The sequence below is a fragment of the Chiloscyllium punctatum genome, chromosome 8 (genome assembly GCF_047496795.1).
Source record: "Chiloscyllium punctatum isolate Juve2018m chromosome 8, sChiPun1.3, whole genome shotgun sequence".
In the NCBI taxonomy this organism is placed as follows: Eukaryota; Metazoa; Chordata; class Chondrichthyes; order Orectolobiformes; family Hemiscylliidae; genus Chiloscyllium; species Chiloscyllium punctatum.
This window is the reverse complement of record NC_092746.1, coordinates 50,302,013-50,323,692: the sequence shown is the minus strand read 5'-3', so window position 1 is coordinate 50,323,692 and position 21,680 is coordinate 50,302,013. Positions and strand designations below refer to the sequence as shown.

Here is a 21,680-nt window from a genome sequence, read left to right as displayed (position 1 = left end):
CAGTGACCAGCAAAGGTTAGTTACAAATTACTGTATGCAGAGTAGAACTTGGCCAGTTATCTAACATCGTACGACTACTTTAGGAAGGCTTCTCAACAAAGGAGGGCAGGATAGGCTAAAACAAGCTAGTCGCCACAAGAATCTATCAAATTTTTTATTTAGCAGTTAGTTTCACAATAGACTTTTGGAATCTCTCATTCAAAACCTTGGGTGATAATATGGGGCAGAACTGTGAAAATGTAAGAAGTGAAATCTCATTTCGCCTATTTAAAAAAAAATTAAACACAAATAATCAATTTCTAACAACGTTTTAACTGAAAACATCGCTACCTTAATTTCCAAAACAAAAAAAATGGAAGCATCTCGATGCTTACCTTCCTTTGTGATGTTGACACAGGGAACATCCTATGCAGGATTAAATAATAATTATTACACAAGCTGAAATTCACTGAATTTTTTTTTCTTGAACTGAAGTTTTTCTATCAGAGATTAATGCAGAATTAAATTCTTCCACACAGGTCAACCACTGATGTGAGTAAACAGTTCAATTAAGGAATGTATTTCTATCAATGATTTTGGGGATAGTCCTTTAGAAATGGCAAAACTTAATTCGTCATCAAACCACAGAGATTAAATAGTGAATCAATTGTTAAATGGCACACTATTAGTGGTGGTAAGAATTTTTATGGCTTAGAGTTCATCTATTCATTGTCTTAAAGACTGGTAATTATTTTAATTACAGGCTAGATACTTTTTGTGGCAAAATATGTAGATGGGTGGGTGTTCAGCTGAGTTAAATGCAAAATCTGAAGTCTGAGTTCCCTTGCATGCTGGGAATTGTTTCAACATACCAGCATGCATGTGCCTGATAATGACAAGTGCCTCACTCGGAAGTCAAACTGATTGATGAATAAACCAGATCTCTGCTAGGAAATTGGGGTCTGTGAAAATTTACTCCTATTTTCCCAGATTCAAAAGGATTGCTGCATAAACACTTGCCGTCTCCCTAAATCTGTCCTTGCCATGGTTTAACTCCAATGAGATGTGAATTAGTATTGAAAGCAAATTGAATGAAGTAGATAGAATATATTGTATTATAGATGTGACCTTTCCCTCACCTGCTTTTTAAATCCACACCGACAGTTAACAGTGGAAATTCCAGCACATGGTCCACATTCACCTTCATGGCAAAGGTTACTACAAGTATGAATGGAACCTATGTTTTAAAGAAAAAAAAAACTTAATTCTATTGATGACCATGAATGTCAGAATTCTTGCAAATAAAATTCTCAAATATTGTTGAAGACTAGCTGTACGGACTAGTCTCAGAAAAAGCAACATAGTGCATACAGTCACTAAGTCACATTTGCTTCAGACTGTTGGCCTGAAACAGGCTATCTAATTTTGAGAACACTCAAGAAACTTAAGTGTTAAAATCATCATGGAGTATTAATTCGTATCCTATCTTACAATATTCCAAACATACATTTGACAATGAATTACCTTACCAGACGGCAAGAGACCTAGAGAGGAACTGAGGACTGCAGATGCTGGAGAGTCAGAATTGAAAAGTGTAGTACTGGAAGAGCACAGCAGGTCAGGCAGGATCTAATGTCTTGGGCATAAGCCCTTGTGAGGGGGTGAGTGAGTGAGCAAGTTGGAGCACACACTAGGGTCAACAAATTCCCAAGTGTTGCAACATCCAGCTTTTCTTCCACTGTCCCCAGCTTAGTGCTTACTTTTTCAATTGTGACTCCCACCACCCTCCAAGGACTCTTCTTCGGACTCAAGAATTCGTCATCCTTTCGGACATCCTGCCCTGGTCTGTTAGTCTCTTCATCTTCAACTGCCGCCGTGACATTGATCGCCTCAACCTCTCCATCCCTCTCATGCTCTCAAAAGCGCAACCTTCCACTCCCTCTCCCCCAATCCCAACCTCACCATTAAATCAGCAGACAAGAGGGGCGCAGTGATAGTTTGGTGCACTGACCTCTACCTTGCTGAAGCCAGGCACCAATTCATGGACGCCTCCTCTACCACCCAATCAACCACGACCTCACCTTCCTTCACCAAACCATCATCTCCCAGACCATTCACAACCTCATCACCTCGGGCGATCTCTAATCCACAGCCTCCAACCTCAGTTCCACAATCCCGTACCACCCAATTCTACCTCTTACCCAAAAGCCACTAACCTGACTGCACCAGTCAACTTGTTCCTGCCTCACTGAACTTGGCCTCTTATCTCGACACCATCCAGGAACTCCCACACCACCCACACCTTCACCTCCATGACATTCATTTCCCTGGCCTCCAATGCCCTGTATTCACCATTGCCTCCAAACTCTCTCCCCACCCCATTTCTTCCTCTCTTGTTGACCTAACCAGTACCCCTCCAACAACAAACTCAGTTAGCGGAACTGGTCCGCACCCTTAACAACTTCTCCTTCAAATTCTCCCACTTCCTTCAGACCAAAGGATAGCCATGGGCACCCGCATGGACCCATTTATGCCTGCCTCTTTGTAGGATGGAACAGCCCAACTTCCACAGTTACACCCCTACCCCCACCTCATCCCAGATCCAACCCTCCAACCCAGCATCACCCTCTTGACCTGTCCATCTTCCTTCCCACCTATCCACTCCACTCTTCCCGCCGAGCAATCACAATCACACCATATCTGCACTCCACCGGCCTTCCAGCTACTTTTGGTGCAGCCCCACCCCCACATTTATCTCTCAGCCAAACCCCCACCACACATCCCTGAAGAAGGGCTTAATGCCTGAAACATCAATTCTTCTACTTCTTGGATGCTGCCTGACCTGCTGGGCTTTTCCAGAGCCACACCGAGTCTGCAAGAGATTCCTAATTTTCCCATGTTAGTGACATCTAATTTGACGATTCCTCTTTCCATACCAGAAAGGTCAGAGAAATCTTTTTATGGCAGAGCTTCTTTTCCAGTGCTAAGAGGACTGGTTTTGGCCTCCACTCTTAGACACTCAACAGCACCCTTTCCTTGCACACTAATGGTTAGTGTTCACGCCACTACATACCTTGTGATGTCTCCACAAAACAGATTTCTTGGTCTCTATTTTACAGGGATAACTTTCAATCTAGGATTTCATTTTCAATATTTGTTGCAGGGATATGGATGTCCCTGGCCAGGTCAGTATTTATTGCCTCACCCTAAGTGCCCTTGTGAAGGTGGTGGTACCGCTGTAGTCCCTGGGGTGCTGCTGGAAAAGGGAATGCTCTTATTTGATCTTCCCCTAATTTAACTGACATTTCATTATCCCTGATACTTCCATGCAGAACATTATAATACTTCTTCACTTCTCATTCAAACTGAAAGCAGTGTCCAAAACACTTAACTGATTTGAAAAAGAGAATTTAGATTGTATTTGCTGCTCATGGTGTAGCCCCTTCTATGAGGACACAAAACATGTTAGGACACTTTCTAAAGTGCCTGTAAATATGACCAAATACTACCCTGTGGCTCACCTCTGCAGAGATTGGCTGTCATCAAGACCCTCACCTATCCCATCACTTATCAAGTTTTCAGTACTGCTCTACCCAAGTTTAAAACAAACTACAAGAACAGCGTTTTACCTTTTTCTAGGCATCCTGAATACCTCTGTTCGAAATATTGACCAGTAGCTTCAGATTTTAGCAATAAACAGCCGGACACTCTAAACCGTAGGGAGCTGGCCTGATAGGCTATTGCTACTCAGATAGCCAGCCGAACACAAAGCAGGCAGAATCAGACGACTTAAAAGCTTTTCCACTTTGCAGATGTACACTAAAGAGCTATGCAGATAGAGTAGTTTGCATTTGCCTTGGGTCAAAATTTTATTACAAATCTACGAGATGGTTTTTATTTGTTTGATCTTCAATTTCCTTCATGTTTTCAGCTTAAGGACTTCGCTGATATCTTTCCATCTTCAATGACTTCTACACAATATTTCTCTTGACTCACCTATTATTGCCTACATTATGTAACAGTTTTCCACTTGCACGTCTCCAGGGATAAGGCTATGGGACTAGGTGCACTGGTCTAGCAGAGACCTGGTACATTCAATGCAGGTGAAATATTGGTGCTATAACCATTTATGAAGTCTCACACTCATTCGGTTCTTTCTCTTCCTAGCCACTTGTAACAAATTATTGACAGTTCTATTGCATCATGCAGAATCAGAAGGCTTAAAAGCACTTTCACCTCACAGATATACTCTGAATGGCTATGCATTTCTAGTATCTGTTTTTATCTCAAATTTTTTGTTCATAATTATGTTTGAGAAGCAAATATGAACAAAACAGGATGGTCAATCAAATTAAGCCAATGATGATTGCAGTCTCAGTATACTTCACCTTTCCCCATTAAAAGCAAACATGACCAAAATTACAAAACCACAGCTTAGAATGCACAAGGATATGTTTACTTGGTTTTCACTAAGTAATTTACAGCTTGGAAACAAGTTTTCTCCATACTATGAACAACAAACTGAAAATAGCTAACTCCTTAGTGATTTCTAACAAATTATGGAAAAGTACCACAATAATGTTTTAACAATCCTAACAAATTCCACATAGAATTTGTTCCAAGTTGTGAACCAGTTTAAAATTTTTATTAATGAACCTCAATAATATGATTTAAAAACTTCATTTCATCAATTAAAAAAAAAAGTCCATAAACACAACTGGTCAAAGCCATCTAATCTCCTCACCATCAGAGCCACAAGGTAAGGGCTTGCCACAAGTCTTCCCACATGATGGTATAGAATCAGTGCAGCTCTTACGCTCAGGGTAACCAAGCTCTAGAAGTTTGCACAAAGGAGTCTGCCCACAAGGGCAGCTGTGTACCAATGCTGGCAGGCGAGGACAAGGCTGACATGCAGATGGGTGGCACAGCTGCAAACAGGTATGGTTTCCACAGTCGAGTTTCCTAAGGGAGCAAACAATCTAAGAAACTTTGAAGTAAACAATAAGGTATAAAGGGATTATTATAGCATGTACCAGTCATGCAGACAGGCAAATCAATACTGATAGTTACAATGAGCCAATACAAGGTGAGATTACAATACAGAAATTTAAAAACAGCATTTACAGTATCCATATAATATGCTCACAATCGAAGCTATTAAAGTGGGAAAAATGGTTTTGCATCCAAGAATCTTGGTTCTACTCACTTTTAAAATATTATTTGCCACTGGATTGTTGCCAAGTGAGATCTTTTATGCACAGATGTGATTGAAAAAAAAAATCAAACTTGCGAATTACATAGCATTACAACATGGAACAGACAGAACCAATTTTTTAACAATTATTTCTTGTGTCTTTTAAATACATAAAACATCTAGGATGAGCTTTGGTAATTGTAATAATGCGGTTACACAAAATTAATTACAGCTGTGCTAGTGAGAAATGGTAACTTTGGACACGTTCATTCATGGCATCAGATTCCATGCCGACTTTCTATTGTAAAGAGTTTTCTACTACGATCAATCAACTAAAACTCCCACCCAATTTCCTGCACGCGTGCATACTCACACGCATGAAAGAGATCTCAGTTTCAACACTGTTGTCATAATGTTTTAATTTAAAAAAAAACAGTACTTTCAGCCTACGCTTTTGCTGTAGAAAATCAAATTAAATGCAACATGTTAATTTTGGAATCACAGTTCACATTGGGGTAGCGATTCCTGCAGACAATGCTGATGTTTGCAATGAAATTCACCCAAAATTCAGCAAATCAGGAGATTGAGCAACTTTAGCCCACATCAAGTGTCCTTTAAATTTCTGCAGATGTTTATAAAACTGACCCGACTCAAATTAATCACCATGGCAAGTATCTGATAATTGTGCTCGGAACTTTCGAAGCTGATAAAAAAAATTGGACCAATTTTTATTTTCTGTAAGGGTACTAATACATCATGATCAGCAAGAGTTCCACATGAAGGCACAGCCCCAGCTAATCACGACCTTCCTATATCTCTCTACCTACTGCCATTCTGTATTTGCCAATGATTTCTTTCAATTTTTTAAGCTCACCAAGTCCATTACCTCTTCATACTACAAAACATTAAGGCTTTTATTTCCAGGGCATTAAAGAAGTCTCAACTTACTTTATAAATACATGATTGAGAGACCTGTACCGGGGGGTGGGGTTCAGTGTTAATATGAATTCATTAAAATTTGTCTACTTGTTTTAATGAGATTCATTAGCTTTATCATTCATTTAAAATGACATTTAAAATAAAACAATCCAATAAATCTTTTGACATGGAGCCACAACTGGCATCATTTTGCAAATGGCTCGCTCACTGAGAAGCCGAAACAGACAGACAAGTGGAAATTGGGAAGAGCAATACAGATCAAGCAACACCAAAACAAAGGGCAGAATTTTAAAAACTTACCAAAATCCTAACCAACACGACACTAAAAAAAATCTAAGAATTAACTGACTAGCCCCAGCTCTAACAAGGATTGTTTGAAGATTCTGGGTTTATACTCTGAGTTTAGAAGGATGAGAGGAGGGATATAATTGAAACAAGCAGAATAATTAATGGTCCAGACAGAGTAGATGTTGGGAAGGTATTTCCATTAGTAGGAGACCAGAACCAGAGGGCATTGCCTTAGAGTAAAAGGGGAGACTTTTTAGAATGGAGATAAAGAGAAACTTCTTCAGCCAGAGAATGGTGAATTTATGGAATTCATTGCCACAGAAGGCTGTGGAGGCCAGGTCATTGAGATAGATGGGTTGAGTATCAAGGGGATCAAGGGTTACGGAGAGAAAATGGCAGAATGCGGTTGAGAAACTTATCAGCCACGATTGAATGGCAGTGTAGACTCAATAGGTTGAAAGGCCTAATTTCTGCTCATGTCTCTTATGGTCTAAACTTGGAAAATACTGATTTAACAGGATATTGCTACTTTTGTTCTTAAGATGTGTGAATTTGAAAATATATCCATTCTGTGAGGGAGAAAAATAGTGGATGGTCACTGGACACACCAGGTGGTGCTTATTTTACTTTTAATTATATTTAGCAGACAGATAGGAGAAATTAACCAAAAATTGGAGATACAGAGACTGAGACTCGACCCAGAATGGCAGGGTTTAGAGAAAAATCAAAGAAATCATTATAGAGAAAAAGCAAGAGAAACAAATTTCAGACCTGAACAAGGGAAGAAGAAACAGAGATCCCATTTCAAGGAAGCAGTGGAAATCTCAAACTTCACTTAGTAAGTTAACATTTTTTAAAAAGCAAACATACACTATCAATCAGTATATTCTCTGTCTCACTAACTGCTTCTTAAAAGATATCTACTATGACCAATTAAAGCATACATCTATGCTCAATTCACCTGTCACATTGTTTCTGACAAGTAAAATAGCCAGTGCCATCATATGCTTCTTTATCTGTTCCACATAGTACTTCTCGGAAAGTAACTCCACAGTAGCAGCCTAGAAAGGAGACAAAGTAATAATGATTTGATCACTTCGTTATTTCATAATTCAGGTATTTTTCTAGTCTTTAAGCCATATCATGCTACAAGATCATTATAACTGAATGCAGTGAAAAGATCAAGAAAGCCAAAGAATTGAGTCACATTCCATGTACAGCACAGAAACAGGCAGCTGGTTGAATGTGACTATTTCAGCTTAACACTCCACAAAGATGATCTGTCTTCATTTAACTCCATTATATTCCTCTATTCATTTCTTCTTTACATTCTTCTCTAGTTAAAAGTGCATATATATTTATTGCCTGAACCTTTCCTGAAGGAGGAAGAGTCCTGGCAGTTGTTATATTATGTTTGAATATTTGCTACACCTTCTCCAATGTTTCTATAAAATTGTTTCCAAAATATGGATATAGTATACTGCCATGTGCAGTTCTAATAAATTCAGTTCACGACACATTCAGTTTACCTTCTCTGTTCTGTTCTATTCTTTGAGAACTTAATCCCAGTGCTTGTGTTTGTTTTAAAAAAAGTTGTCCTAAACTTGTCTTCCTGCTTTTAGTGATTTGACTATCTCTACCCTAGATCCCTTGTGTTTTCTTATCCTTTTATACTCTTTCTATCCAATTTCCTCAGTCTTCCATTCAAAATGCACTATATCACACCATATGCTGAAATTTGTTTACCAATAAATTGTTCAACTTCTAAAAGTCAGCTGTAATGGGCAATATTTATTCAGTTTTAGATTTATTCACAAAGAAATATTTCAAACAGATGGCTCCAGTGTTACCAAGTGTTCCTTTATATGAGCACACGTGTTGAGCAAAGAGTGCCCCTCTCCTGTAAACACAACATCATGTTACATAATTAACTCCTCATTTCCTGGTTTAAAAATAAAGCTTACATAATATTCACAAATTACATTTTAAAACAAATAAAATTACTTTCTAAAATTTTATATAAAGCATTGCAAGACAAATGGCTCTCTTCCAGGGGTCCCTGTAATATTTTGACACTTCTTAGATGAAACAAGAGATAATTGGTGATTTGTATCAACTCAGGTGATTTTGGAGATTTTCTTTAAAAATCAACAACTGTTCCATGCTAATATGGTCAATCCTTACAGCTTTTCCCCGACTTACACTATGCTGTTCCAATAATACACTTACAAAATTACATTAGCTTAATCTCAAAATCACCCAGTCTTTGTCTTCTCCTGCTACTGATCTCCCCGAGTCATTGTCTTTCTTTTTACTGCAAGTATGTTTCACATGAAGAAGTACTTTTGATAGAGAATGTTTTCCTAATTTCTTTGAAAGCAAAATGTAAGATGGGCAATTAGCTCTCCAGCAGTTTCTCTCTCTATGACAATTGGTCTCTGACCAATTTTCAAAATGTCCACATTCTAATACCCAACCTTGTATCATCTCATTGGTTTGATGTTGGAAAAACAGTAAATTCAAACACGGTAGGGTTTTAATATCCTGGGGCATAATTTAAATTGATTGGTTAAATTCGAGTTGTCGTAAAATAGCAACCAAAACTCAGGTATCCATTTCACATCCAAAGGTTACATATTTTCAATTTTCCATTACATTCTCGGACTGCCATCTAATCATGTATGGAGGTGCTTGTAATCGCAGTTCAGAACAACATTCTCTCTCTCTCAAAAGGTACAATACATGCCTTCAACTTCATAACAATTAAGTTTTGCAATGATTTGTTTTTTTAGATGTGATAAAATTTTCCTCTGATGACCTAGCATAGAGATAACACAGGAGGCAAGATTAACACTATCTAAATACGTGAGTTTTGAGAAGATTTGTAGCTCAGGTTCAGGCTCTGGATATAAGTTTGCTCGCTAAGCTGGAAGGTTAGTTTTCAGATGTTTCATCATCATACTAGGTATGAGTGAGCCTCCAGTGAAGCACTGGTGTTAGTGACCCACTTTCTATTTATGTGTTTAGGTTTCTGTGGGTTGGTGATGCAATTTCCTGCAGTGATGTCATTTCCAGTTTTTTTAAACAGAGGGTGGCAAACGGCGTCCAAGTCGATGTGTTTCTTAATAGAAATGTTGATCTTATACTCCACAACTATTAATCTATCAACACACACATTAACTTGCACCCCATTTACCATGCTGAGAAAAAGAACAGGAAACGATATCACCAACTCAAGGAACCCTAAACACAAAAACAGATAGCAGGTCACTAACACCAGTGCTTCAACAGAGGCTCACTGATGTTATCTAGTATGGTGACAAAACGTCGGAAAACAAATCTTTCAGCTCAGCAAGCAAACTTATATTCAGAACTCTGAATAAGGTTATGGACTCAAAATTACTCCAAACATACTGTTTTAACGTCTTTACCAATACATTTAGTCTGCAGATGTTTCTGATGAGCAAGCCTAAAATTCTATTTCAATATTGTCAATAACATCTCTCTCAAAGTCCACAGTGCCGTCTCAGAAAAAACTATAACACGCATCAATTTGAGATCTGCTTTCAGCTAAACGCAGCCTATTCAAAGGTTTGTGGAAAGATTTGTAGCAAGATTTGTAGCTCAGGTGCCGATTGCCATAGTTGTGGGTATGTTTGCTGAGCTGGGATGTTGATTTGCAGACATTTCATCCCTTGTCCAGGTGACATCTTCAGTGCTTTGGAGCCTCCTGTGAAGCGCTGCTCTAAGTTTTTTCTGGAATTTATTTGGTTCTGTTCCTGTTTCAGATTGCCTGTTCCCATTGCCCATTGTCCATTGTCATGGCCAGTATCTTGGGTCTGGGTCTATGTGTTTGTTAACGGAATCCGTAGATGAGTGCCATGCTTCTAGAAGTTCTCTGGCTGCCTTCTGTTTAGCTTGTTCTATGATTGTTGTGCTGTGCCAGTGTAATTTGTAGTCCCTGTCATCTGTGCATATGGCTACTAGGAATAGCTGGTTATAGCTAGTTGGTGTTCATGGTTTGTTAGTGGTTTGCCTATTTGTCCCTGGTTTTTCTCTTTCACCCTGCTTAAAAAAAAAATGGAGTGATATGTGCAATTTTCCAATCCAGAGGGACAACTTCCGTATCTAGAGAACTCTGAAAGATTATGTTGACAGTGGCTACAGTTTGTCCCCTACTTCCTTCAACATTCTCTCATGGAAACCATAAGATTCTAGGGATTTGTCAGTTTTTAATTTCATTATCTTCTCCATTACTGATGTTTTGCTTAGATTAACTTTATTCAGTCCCTGTTCACGATCTACTATTAACGTTCTTGTGACTTCTGACAAACTACTCTCCTTTTCTACTGTATTCAACATGCCTGTAAAATTCCTGTAGACATTAACAGTGTCCCCACTTGCTGTCTTTCATGGGCCAACATTGTTCCTGACCATCCACTTCCCCTTTATGTAACTACAGGTAATTCTCCTATAATGCTGTAGTTGCGTTCCAGCAAAACCTCGCTCAACAGAAAATCACTTAACAGAAATAATGGGGCCTACGGAAGAAGTCGGGTTAGGGACAGACCAGCCAAAAAAAAAAATCACTCATGATCGCTCAAAAATCACCAAAAGTATAAAGCTTAGCACAGCCTAAATGAAGGTTGAAATCATATTTATTCACAAAACAAAAGTAGATTTAACGTAGCATATTTAAAAAAATACAAAGCTGCTCTCTGTACAGTCTCTTTCACAGAAAGCTGCGCTGTCAGCAGCTGGCATCAGCCCATGCACAGGACAGCACAAAGACTGATGTGGACAGCAGCGTGTGTGCACAAAGGCGTGGACATTGGCGCATACGCAGAACAGCATGCTGTCTTTGGCGTTGATAACAGGGATAGAGTGTAAAAAACAAGTAATTCTTGCAACAATTCTACAGTGCAATAGTGAGATCAAGTATGAAGTAGTTTGGGTTACCTTACTGGAGGAACATATTTGCATTGGAGTTCAGAGCAGAAGCTTCACTAGGCTAAATGCTGGAATGAAACGACGATTGGGCATGTATTGGCATTTAGAAGAATGCCAGGGTATTATTTGAAATGTATAAGATTCTGAATGCTTGATAGGGAATCTAGAACTGAGGGATTCAGTTTGAAGATAAGGGATCTTCTATTAAGACAGAAAGGAGGACAAACTTATTTGAGTCATCAATATTTGCAATTGTCTCCTCAGCAAGCAGTCAGGATTAGGTCACTAAACATATACTATGCAAGGCTGAGTTAGATTTTTGTTAACAAGTGAAGAGGGAGCAGACAGAAAAATGAAGTAAAGGCCATCTCATATCAGACATGATTATTAACTGGTGGAGCAGACAAGACATCAAATGACCCACTCCTATTTCTTAAGCAAAAATCAGTAACTTCCTTCTTATTCAAGATTTTTAATTAAGGGTAACATATAATAAACTTTAATGATTTCTATACCCACAGTGGACAATGTAATATCAATCAATTTTCCATAGCTAATGAAAATGGATCAGTGTTGTACCTGGAATGAAGACTGGCTCCTTACCTTGCTGAACAGTAAGTTGACATGGCTGGCATTTCCCTGCATGGCAAACCTGGGCACATGTATGCTTCCCACAAGTTAGGAGATTATCACACACATTACTGCAGTTAATGGTCCCCGGTTGCCCACATCGAACCGACTGGCTGCAAAGTGGGGGAAAAAGTTAAAATCCTCTGAAAAATTTAAAGATTACAACACAAAATACACAAGAATAACTGAAGCAGTAGTTTAGTTATGAAATACTTACTTGGATCACTTCAAGAGTTACATCTAAATATTATCAAAAGGACATTGCGAGTGCACAACTGAACTTAAATGCCAGAACAAATAATGAGAAGTTTGACTAATTTGTAAATAGGTATCCATATGAAGATGACAATAAAAATTTTTCTTCAAATGAAGCTTGATTTGTCTATCAGACATTTTATTTTCTATTCACCAATCTAGTGTTGTTTGGTCAGATAATTTTCTTCTAAATCTGGCTCCCTGTGTTCTACATTTTATTCCAAATATGGCTTTACCAATTAGTCATACATTTTTTTGCCCCCACAGAGCACATGAAGATTTGAGTAGAAGTCTAGTGCTTAATATTTGGAGAGCATTTTAGAAGAGTCAGAGAGCTGGTACTGTTTGGTGTACTGAATAGAGTTTTTACTTAGGAAGTAATACTTCGTGTGGCTAAAAGCATAAAAGATGGCTGCTTGAGAAAGGTACCAGATGGCTGCTAACACTCAGAACCATGTGTCGATATTACTTCCAGATTAGGACATTGTATTTGAAAGGGAGAAATGCAGAAGATATGATTCCAGGTATAGGTAAGACTGATTACAATGTAATCAAACAGAACCATCCACAAAGTGAGCAGCTTTGTTGATAAGTAAAATGACAGCTATAAATTGTTCAAAAAGCATTGATATGGGAGTTCCCTTTGTAGTCTGTAGTAGTAAATTTAAATTTACAAAAATTAAAATGGATGAAGAGAAAAAGTTAAAGACAAACAAATATACAGAAGAGGCACAGAATGGGACAAACAGAAATGAGAGCGCAGGAAAGGGCAAAAAAAAAACAAACGGCCAAAAAGCTTACGATCAAATAAAAATTCATAACTCTGAAAAAGAGGGTGGTCAGAAGCACTGCGTAGGAAGCCATTTGACACAGCTATATATTTCCTTAATATTTGCAGCAAATTGTTTTGACCAGCATCTTGTGAACCAGCAATAAAAAAATCCTGAAATATCAGTGGTTTACCATATTATCGCGATCTTCGCGATGTCCGAGCAGTCAGTTGAGCGTGTGAGTGTGAGAAGGATCTCTGCCAGTAAGTTTTATTTAAGACAAGTTGCATTATTCACAGCATAAATCACTTAAATAATAAATTATAAAGTGTAACAGTGATGTGTATGCCCCCTGCATGATGTTTCTATTACTCAGTATGCAATTTTACATCAATTATGTGGATTTCTTGATCCATTAGAATATTTGATTAACCGGTACACTTCTAGTTCCACAAGTGCCAGTTAATAAAACAAATTGCATAACAGAGCAGACACTGAGTAATTACTTTGTGGTTGTATTTAAAGTAGGTGAAAAAGCAACATGCCAGAAATTCCATCAATAGTAAGAGTTAGCAAGTAGAAAAGGGACACTGGGAGGGTGGCTGTGAGCAGAAAAGGACAGGTGGAGAAATGTGGTGAATGGGAAGAGGATGGGAGAAAAGATGAGATGGATAAGAGAAGGGTAGGATGGGAGAGTCAGAGGAGGGAGGCAGATGGTGAGAGGGAAGTAACAAAAGGGTAGGAGAGGAAAGTGGTGGGTAAGAAGGAGAGAGTGGCGTCAGAAAAGCCCATGAACAATATTGCAGTTTGCTGCTAAAACAGTAACCATATTCAATGAAAAATTAAAGACAACATTCTGAAATAAAGCGAAGTGCTGGACAACCTTAGGTGTAGTAACATCTGAGAAAGAGAAACAAAGCTAACAGTTTGAGTCCAATATGACCCATCGGAACCAACTCTAAACACTAGTTGTGTTTCTCACTCCACAGACGCTGCCAAAGCTGCTGAGTTTTCCAGCAATCTGCTTTTATTTCCGATCTCTAGCATTCACAGCACTTTGCTTTTATTTGAACAACATTATTAATCACTCCAATGAATAAATTGTGCTAAAATAAAAATGCTCAAATCAAATGCAATTCAAAAGAATACATGTACTCCCATTTGTAACTCAAAAATTCATTTTGGTAACTGTTGCCTCACTTTGTAACATTTTAATTTGTCAGGTACCCTTATGATGTTGTTATCTCTTCACTATGTGCATTGATGATTTAGCTGATGGCTAAGTGAAGGTCCTTAGGCTTCACCTCATGTAGCATGGATGCTTTGCACCTTCTAGGTGTACCAAAATTATGAATGGCAAATTAGCCAACAAATCTTGACAAGATAGTATGACAATGCTTAGAAGGCAGACACTGGCAAAGTGAGACACACATCCAGGACAGGCAAGTGGACAGCTGCCTGCAAAGAGTCTGTGGTCTCAGCTAACAACTCCCACAGTTAGCCATAGAAACTAATGGTGTGACATATCATGACTGCAGACTTCCTGCAAAGGTAGTTACAAATGGGACACAAGCAGCAGATAGAACATAGAACAATACAGCGCAAAACAGGCTCTTCGGCCCTCGATGTTGCGCCGACCTGTAAACTATTCTCAGCTCATTCCCCCTACACTATCCCAAAATCATTCATGTACTTATCCAAGGATTTAAATCTCCCTAATGTGGCGGAGTTGACTACATTAGCAGGTAGGGCATTCCATGCCCTTATCACTTTCTGACATCTGTCTTAAATCTATCACCTCTCAATTTGTAGTTATGCCCCTCATACAAGCTGACGTCATCATCCTAAGAAAAAGACTTTCACTGTCTACCCTATCTTATCCTCTGATCATCTTGTATGTCTCTATCAAATCCCCTATTAGCCTCCTTCTTGCCAATGAGAACAGGTTCAAGTCTCTCAGCCTTTCCTCATAAGACCTTCCATCCAGACCAGGCAACATCCTGGTAAATCTTCTCTGCACCTTTTCCAAAGCTTCCACATCCTTTCCGAAATATGGGGACCAGAACTGTACACAATATTCCAAGTGTGGCCACACCAGCGTTTCGTATAGTTGCAGCATGATATTGCTGTTCCGGAACTCAAACCCCCTACGAATGAAACCTAACACACCATATGTCTTCTTAACAGCACTATCCACCTGAGTGGCAACTCAGTACTCGGCCTTCCTGTTATTCTTCCCAAAGTGCATCACCTCACATTTAGTTGCATTGAACTCCATTTGCCACCCCTCAGCCCCATTCTGCAATTTATCCAAGTCCCCCTAAAATCTGTAATATTCTTCCACACTGTCCACTACTCCACTGACTTTAGTGTCATCTGCAAATTTACTAATCTATTAGAAGATGATGGGATAGAAAGCCACCTATCAAACTAGATGGCATCATAGACGGAAGCATAAAATTACAGGTAGAGATAGCAAAGCTATGCCAAATGGATTCCAATTTTTAAAAAAAAATTATTCACAGGATGTGATTTTGCTAGCTAGATCAAGATTTATTTTACCCATCCCCAACTGCCCTTGATAAGAGCAATTTGACAAATGTGAGGTCATCCACTTTAGATCCAAATAGGACAGGGTAATTTTGAAATAATGAAAAGCTTGAAGCAATGGAGCGCCATGGCAACTCTGGATTCTGGAAGATGGTTTAAAATGTTACAAACAGGTACAGAAAACTGTCAAAAGCTATCAGAATGCTTGTGAATATATCTTAGGGACTAGCTATCTTGCAGCTATTAACAAATCCTTGCTAGAGGACCACTGGGTTATGCTGAATAATTCTGTACACTAGAATTTAAGTATATGCTGGCCTTGCAGGAATTATAGCACGTGAGATATTTGGACTCCAAGGGTTATACTAAAAAGGAGAGATGACAGAAACTAGAATTATATCCCAGGAATTCAGGAGATTAAGGTGTGATTTGATCAAAAATTTCAAGAGTTGTCAGGAACAGATAGGGTAAATACAAGAAATTAAAGATCTTTAGGGTTGGGGAGTCTTGGCTCAGGGCCAAAGTCTTAACATTAGAGCATCCTGATCAGGGAGCAAGTTAGAAATACTGTTACATAAAATGGGTGGTAGACGTTTCACAATCTCTTTTGCAAAGAGCAAATGATGCAATATTAGATGTACATTTTAATCTGAGATTGGTAAGAGTTTTGTTAAATGAAAAAGGTATTAAATCACATGCATAGGCAAGTATATAGGATTAGACTTTTATGGCCATAATGTCATTCAATAGTGGAACAGACTCAAGGAGCTTAATGGTCTATGCTTATTCTTGGTACTGGAGTGGCAAAGAGACAGGTTTAGAAACCTATTCTTTTTAGAGCTACCTTGCTATTACCATTCTACTATTCTTACTCATTGTAGAACCATTACAGCAATCACAGTTTAAACTAGATTTCTGCAGGACTTCCTAATACATGCCAGAACAAGGAGAACATATATCAAATGCACTTAGAAAAATGGTCTCCATTGAACTGTGCAAGGCATTTGAAATACACTCTTCCCTCAGTTTTCTCATTAACGCTCCAAATTTCTCAATTTCTTTAAATATGGATCATGATTTGGAGATGCCGGTGTTGGACTGGGGTGTACATAGTTAAAAAAAAATTACACAATATCAGGTTATAGTCCAACAGGTTTAACTGGAATCACACTAGCGCCGCTCCTTCATCAGGTGCCTTACAATAGTGTCCTCCACAACCACCAGAAGGAGTGGTGCTCCAAAAGCTAGTATGATTCCAATTAAACCTGTTGGACTATAACTGGACATTGTGTGATTTTTAACTTTAAAATATGGAGTTTGACAACTACTAATTAATTAGAAATGTTAAAACCAGAAGTTTGGTTGGAAACCAATATTGTTGGTTGCTTTTACTCTCTGATACTTATTTTTGAGGGGAGGCAAAAACACTAATTGAATTACTTCCAAATCAAAATGTTTTATATACTGTCTTCAAGTTAAAGAAAACCTCTGAGAAACTGTGCAAAGCTGTCAACATGAAGTACAATACTCGCACCCCTGGTGAACATTTTGTAATGAAACGCTGTAGCAACCAAAGCGCAACACATTTCATAAAGCACCAAAATTGCAATTTGACTAAATCAATCTTCTCAAAATCTGCTGAGACAACCAGTTCATAAAAAAAACTATAAACATCACTTTAGACATGGCACTGAATGGGTGGTCATTCAACTGGTAGGGAGTAGTAAGCAGTGGAGTGTGACCTTCAAATTGGCTTTCACTACTGAACACCAAATAAGGATGAAGGCATTTTAAAAAGGAGCATACAGCACTTTGGTGCAAAAGACATAGGGGTGGTGGGCAGCACAAGGATCATGACACCACAGTGGTGTAGTAAAGTATAAAATTGGAGGAGCTATACAATAGTCAAGGGACAATAGGCATTTCTGCAATCAATGATGCTGCTGTCTTGGTGTCAGGATAGCAAATGGTGCACAGGAACCACGAGAAAAAGGGTCAAGTACTACAGCGAGTGTTTCAAAAGCTGAGGAAACTAAAGGCAGTATATTAAAAGTTGTAGATTTCAGGATTAATCTCAGCTGCATGCTCTAGTGGGTATAGGAGCTGTATATTAAGGTAGACTAATGTACAGTGACAGAATTGTGCAGGAAAGAAAGCTTTTGGTTCTTGGGATACTGGTATCAACATTGGCTCAGGCAAGGCCAGATCAAGGTAGACTGGTTGCAACTCCACAGCTAACATGGTTAGCTAGTGCAGTAGAAGGATAGAACTAAGTTAGTACCCCTGATTTCTCTCCACAGATGCTGCCAGACCTGCTGTGCTTTTCCAGCAATTTCTCTTCTTGTTTGTAAGTTGAACAGAGTATTGAAAGAGACAAATCTTATACAAGGGTAGATTAGAATTAGGAGAGATCGGACAGAGCAAATGTGAGGCTCTCTTAGATGGGCTTGGAGTGATTTTCCATAAATGCACACGACACAGTCATTAAGACTGGGAAGCTGCAAGCACAAGATGATACATGGGACAATGAAAAAGTGACATTAATAAACATTAAGATGATCTGAAGGTTAGAAAATCAAAACAAAACTAGACATATGACAAACGTAAGGATCATACACTGCCTGGCAGCATGCAAATTCAATTGAGGCATTTGAGAGGGCATTAAATGATTATGCAAATGGAAACAACATGCAAGTTATTGGGGGAAAGATGGGAGATTGAGCATTGTACCAATGCTCAGAGAGTTGTTTGAGATACTGGCTGAATGGCTGCCTTGTGCAGCAGAAGACTGCAAATGCAGAGATCCCAGCAGGCTGCAATAAGCTTAGTCATTCAAAAAGGAGAATGAAGGGGCAGAGTCTGAGAAAAGATTTACAAGAAACATGAAAGGAAATCTGAGACTATTTTATAAACATGAAAATTGTAAGGGGGAGTCAGTTTGGGCAGAACCCATCTAAAATAAAGGATCTTCTTGTGGAAGCAGTGGGCATAACTCAAGTTGTAAAGAAGCACAGTTCATCTGTGTTCATGGGAAAAGAGGATGTTGCCAACATATTATATTACGAAAAACAATAGTCTGATTGATGGAAAAATAACTGATTAAGAATAGTACTTAAAAAGTTGACAGTTTGCAAAGTACAAAACTTCACTCAGATTGGATGGGATATTGGACGGTACCGAAGGAAGGAAAGATGGTAGATGCAGAGCTTGTAGGCACAGTCCACTAATCCTCCTCAGGAATATTGGAATGATACCAGAGGAGGAAACGATTACATGGACTTTCAAAAGGCATTGGATAAAATGCCACATAATAGATTTGGTTCCAAAATTTAAACCCATAGAATTCATGGGGCAGTGGCAATATGGATACAACATTGCTTAAGGTTCAAACTTCAGAGAGTGATTATGACTGGTTGGATTTCAGATAGGAAAGACATGTCACTTTCCAAAACCAATGCCATATACAAAACTGTTAAATGACCTCCCAGTTTGGGGAGTCTAAAACTACAATGCATTGGTTGAAGGTGAGAGAGAGGGGAGAGATTTAAAAAGGACCTGAATGGCAACTTTTTCAGACGGTGATGAGTATATGGAAAGAACAGCCAGAGGACGTGGTGAAGACCGGTACAATTACAACATTTAAAAGACATCTGGATGGGTACATGAATACAAAAAGGTTTAGAGGGATATAAGCTGAATTCTAGCAAATAGGACTAGACTAATTTAATTTAGAATATCTGTTTGATGTTGATGAGTTGGACTGAAGAGTCTGTTTCTGTGCTCTACAGCTCTATGACAAATGCCAAGATCATACACTGCTTGGAAGCATGCAAATTCAATTGAGGTATTTAAGAGGGCATTAAGTGATTATGCAAATAGAAACAACACGCAAGTTATTGGGGAAAAGGTTGGTAGTGGTAGAACGCTCAGAATTTAGATTTGAGATTTCTCAAAGTCACACAAGTCTCACATAATAATCAAGAGAACAGTAACAGAATTCAGCGCATGAAATGAAATCAATGTGGTGAAATATTTTGGTAGGAAGAATGAAGCAATATAAATTAATGAATAAACTTCTAAACGTGCAGCAATACAGAAATGCACATAACCTTTGAAGTTGGTAGGAAAATTTGCAAAAGTGATTGAAGAATTAAACACAAGATCCCCTTTATTAGAGGAACAGAGTACAGAATAAAAAAATCTTTATTCATTCACAGGATGCAGATGTCTCTGGCTAGGTTTACTGCCCATACCTAATGGCCTAGAGGCCAGTTGAGAGTCAACCATATAGCTGGAGGCTGGAGTCACATGTAGGCCAGACCAGGTGAGGACAGCAGATTTCCTTCCCTGAAGGACATTAGAAAAACCTATCTGGTTCACTAACAAACAACAATGGTCTCATGGTCATCATTACACCCTTAATTCCAAATTCTTCATTCAATTCAAATTTCACCATCTGCCATGGAAGGATTTGAACCTGTGTCCCCATAACATTAACTGAGTTTCTGGATTAATAGTCTAATGATAATGCCACTAGGCTGTTGCCTCAAAAGCAACAGATTTATGCTGAACCAGTATAGAACATTGGTTAGGCCTCACGTGGAGTAATGCATTCAGTTGTAACCACACTTCAGACAAGATAGCAAAGCTTTAAAAGAAGATGGAGAGGGTGATACCAGAGATGAGACACTTATTGGAGAGGCTACAGAATTTGAAGTTGTTCTTACATAGCACAAAGTTATGGATAGATCAGAGAAAAACGCATTAGAAGTCATGAAGGATTTTGACAAGTAAGGAAGAAACTATTTCTAAAAACGTCAGTCACCAGAAAAAACTCAAGGTAGACGAAAGCAGATGACATGGAGCAAAACAAAGGTATGCAGGAAGAAGTTGTGATACAGCATGCAATACATGAAAGAATGGTGGTGAAAAGAGAGTTGATCATAATGCCAAAAAAAAACACAAAGGCAAACTTAAAAAAAGATTACGAGCTAAGAATAACAGCGAATTATTTGAATATTGCCATCAAGGAGCCTGCAAGACACATGAGCTGAACAACCTACTTCTGTACTGTACCATTCTACGAAGATAAAAATGAAAAGAATAAATTTGAGTATCTCAAGGATAATTTACTCAAAAATTTTTCAAAAAAAATTAAACAATGTTCAGGAAATGGGAATACTGAAGTGGGTCTTACCTGGTTCTACCACATTCACATGTTTTTGTGACAAATGCAGGGCATGATGGACATGGCCCAGGATGGCAGAGGCTGAAAGGAAAAGATTTTGCTTCAGTGATTTGCATTTGAAAAAAAAAAGAGAGCACTAATTTCACCCTGCTGAGAAGTAATAGGCTTGATAACTTTTAAAGCACACATGTTAAACATTGCTCAATTTAGTTGTAACTGAAACCCTACACAGCCTATAAAATCCCTGGATATAATGTACAAGTTAATTTCAAATCCTGCCATAGGGATTGCAATTTTCAGTGTTCAAGCTCTTTCTAATCGGAAGCAAATTAACACACATTTAACACAAACCTGCCACTTAAGATTTCTGAACTTCATTTAGCCTTCACAGCCAATTTTCAGTCATCAGTCAAGATTTTCAAAGTTGGATGAAATAGGGTATATTAGAAATAAAGCAAAAGTTAAAATAAATGCAGGAGAATGGCAAGAGAAGGAATGGGGTGGGGGTGTGGGGAAGGTAAGGCAAGAGACTAAAAATGTTTTAACTTACATTTTTAAATTATTTACATGTCTGTGTGTCACTAGCAAAGCCTGCTCTTGAAAACAGTTAATTACTTCGTTGCTATAAACCTATGGCCAACATACATGCCAGAAATATCAAAAGTTAACCGAAGTCCATTGACATTCACAAATTTGTTGTTATCATAACTGTTACTCTCCTCTCTGCCCCAGTTATAAATGAGTAAATAGTTTGCAATGAATCAACTAGGTAACAAGACTTAAAACCACATAGGCACAGCAAGAATTATCTTAACAGAAAGGAACACAAATCCTTTTCATTTACAATGATCTTCCATGCAATGTTAGGGTCAATTACCACACAGTACTAGAAATGCTGGTTGGATGGGGGGCTCCATTTGTTTGGTGAATCTTCTGT

General features: G+C 38.5%; 1 protein-coding gene across 2 annotated transcripts in view; it reads right to left on the bottom strand.

Annotated features, from left to right (window-relative positions):
• Window positions 1–21,680, bottom strand: part of nfx1 (nuclear transcription factor, X-box binding 1) — a 69,728-nt gene that overhangs the window by 25,694 nt on the left and 22,354 nt on the right. For both annotated transcript variants that reach the window (XM_072575504.1, XM_072575505.1), the window contains exons 6-11: window positions 20,753–20,824; window positions 11,954–12,093; window positions 7,362–7,461; window positions 4,724–4,941; window positions 1,119–1,216; window positions 375–405 (exon numbers count right to left, since the gene is read on the bottom strand). In XM_072575504.1, the coding sequence (XP_072431605.1) occupies window positions 375–405; window positions 1,119–1,216; window positions 4,724–4,941; window positions 7,362–7,461; window positions 11,954–12,093; window positions 20,753–20,824 (659 nt within the window). The remainder of the gene's footprint in view (window positions 1–374; window positions 406–1,118; window positions 1,217–4,723; window positions 4,942–7,361; window positions 7,462–11,953; window positions 12,094–20,752; window positions 20,825–21,680) is intronic.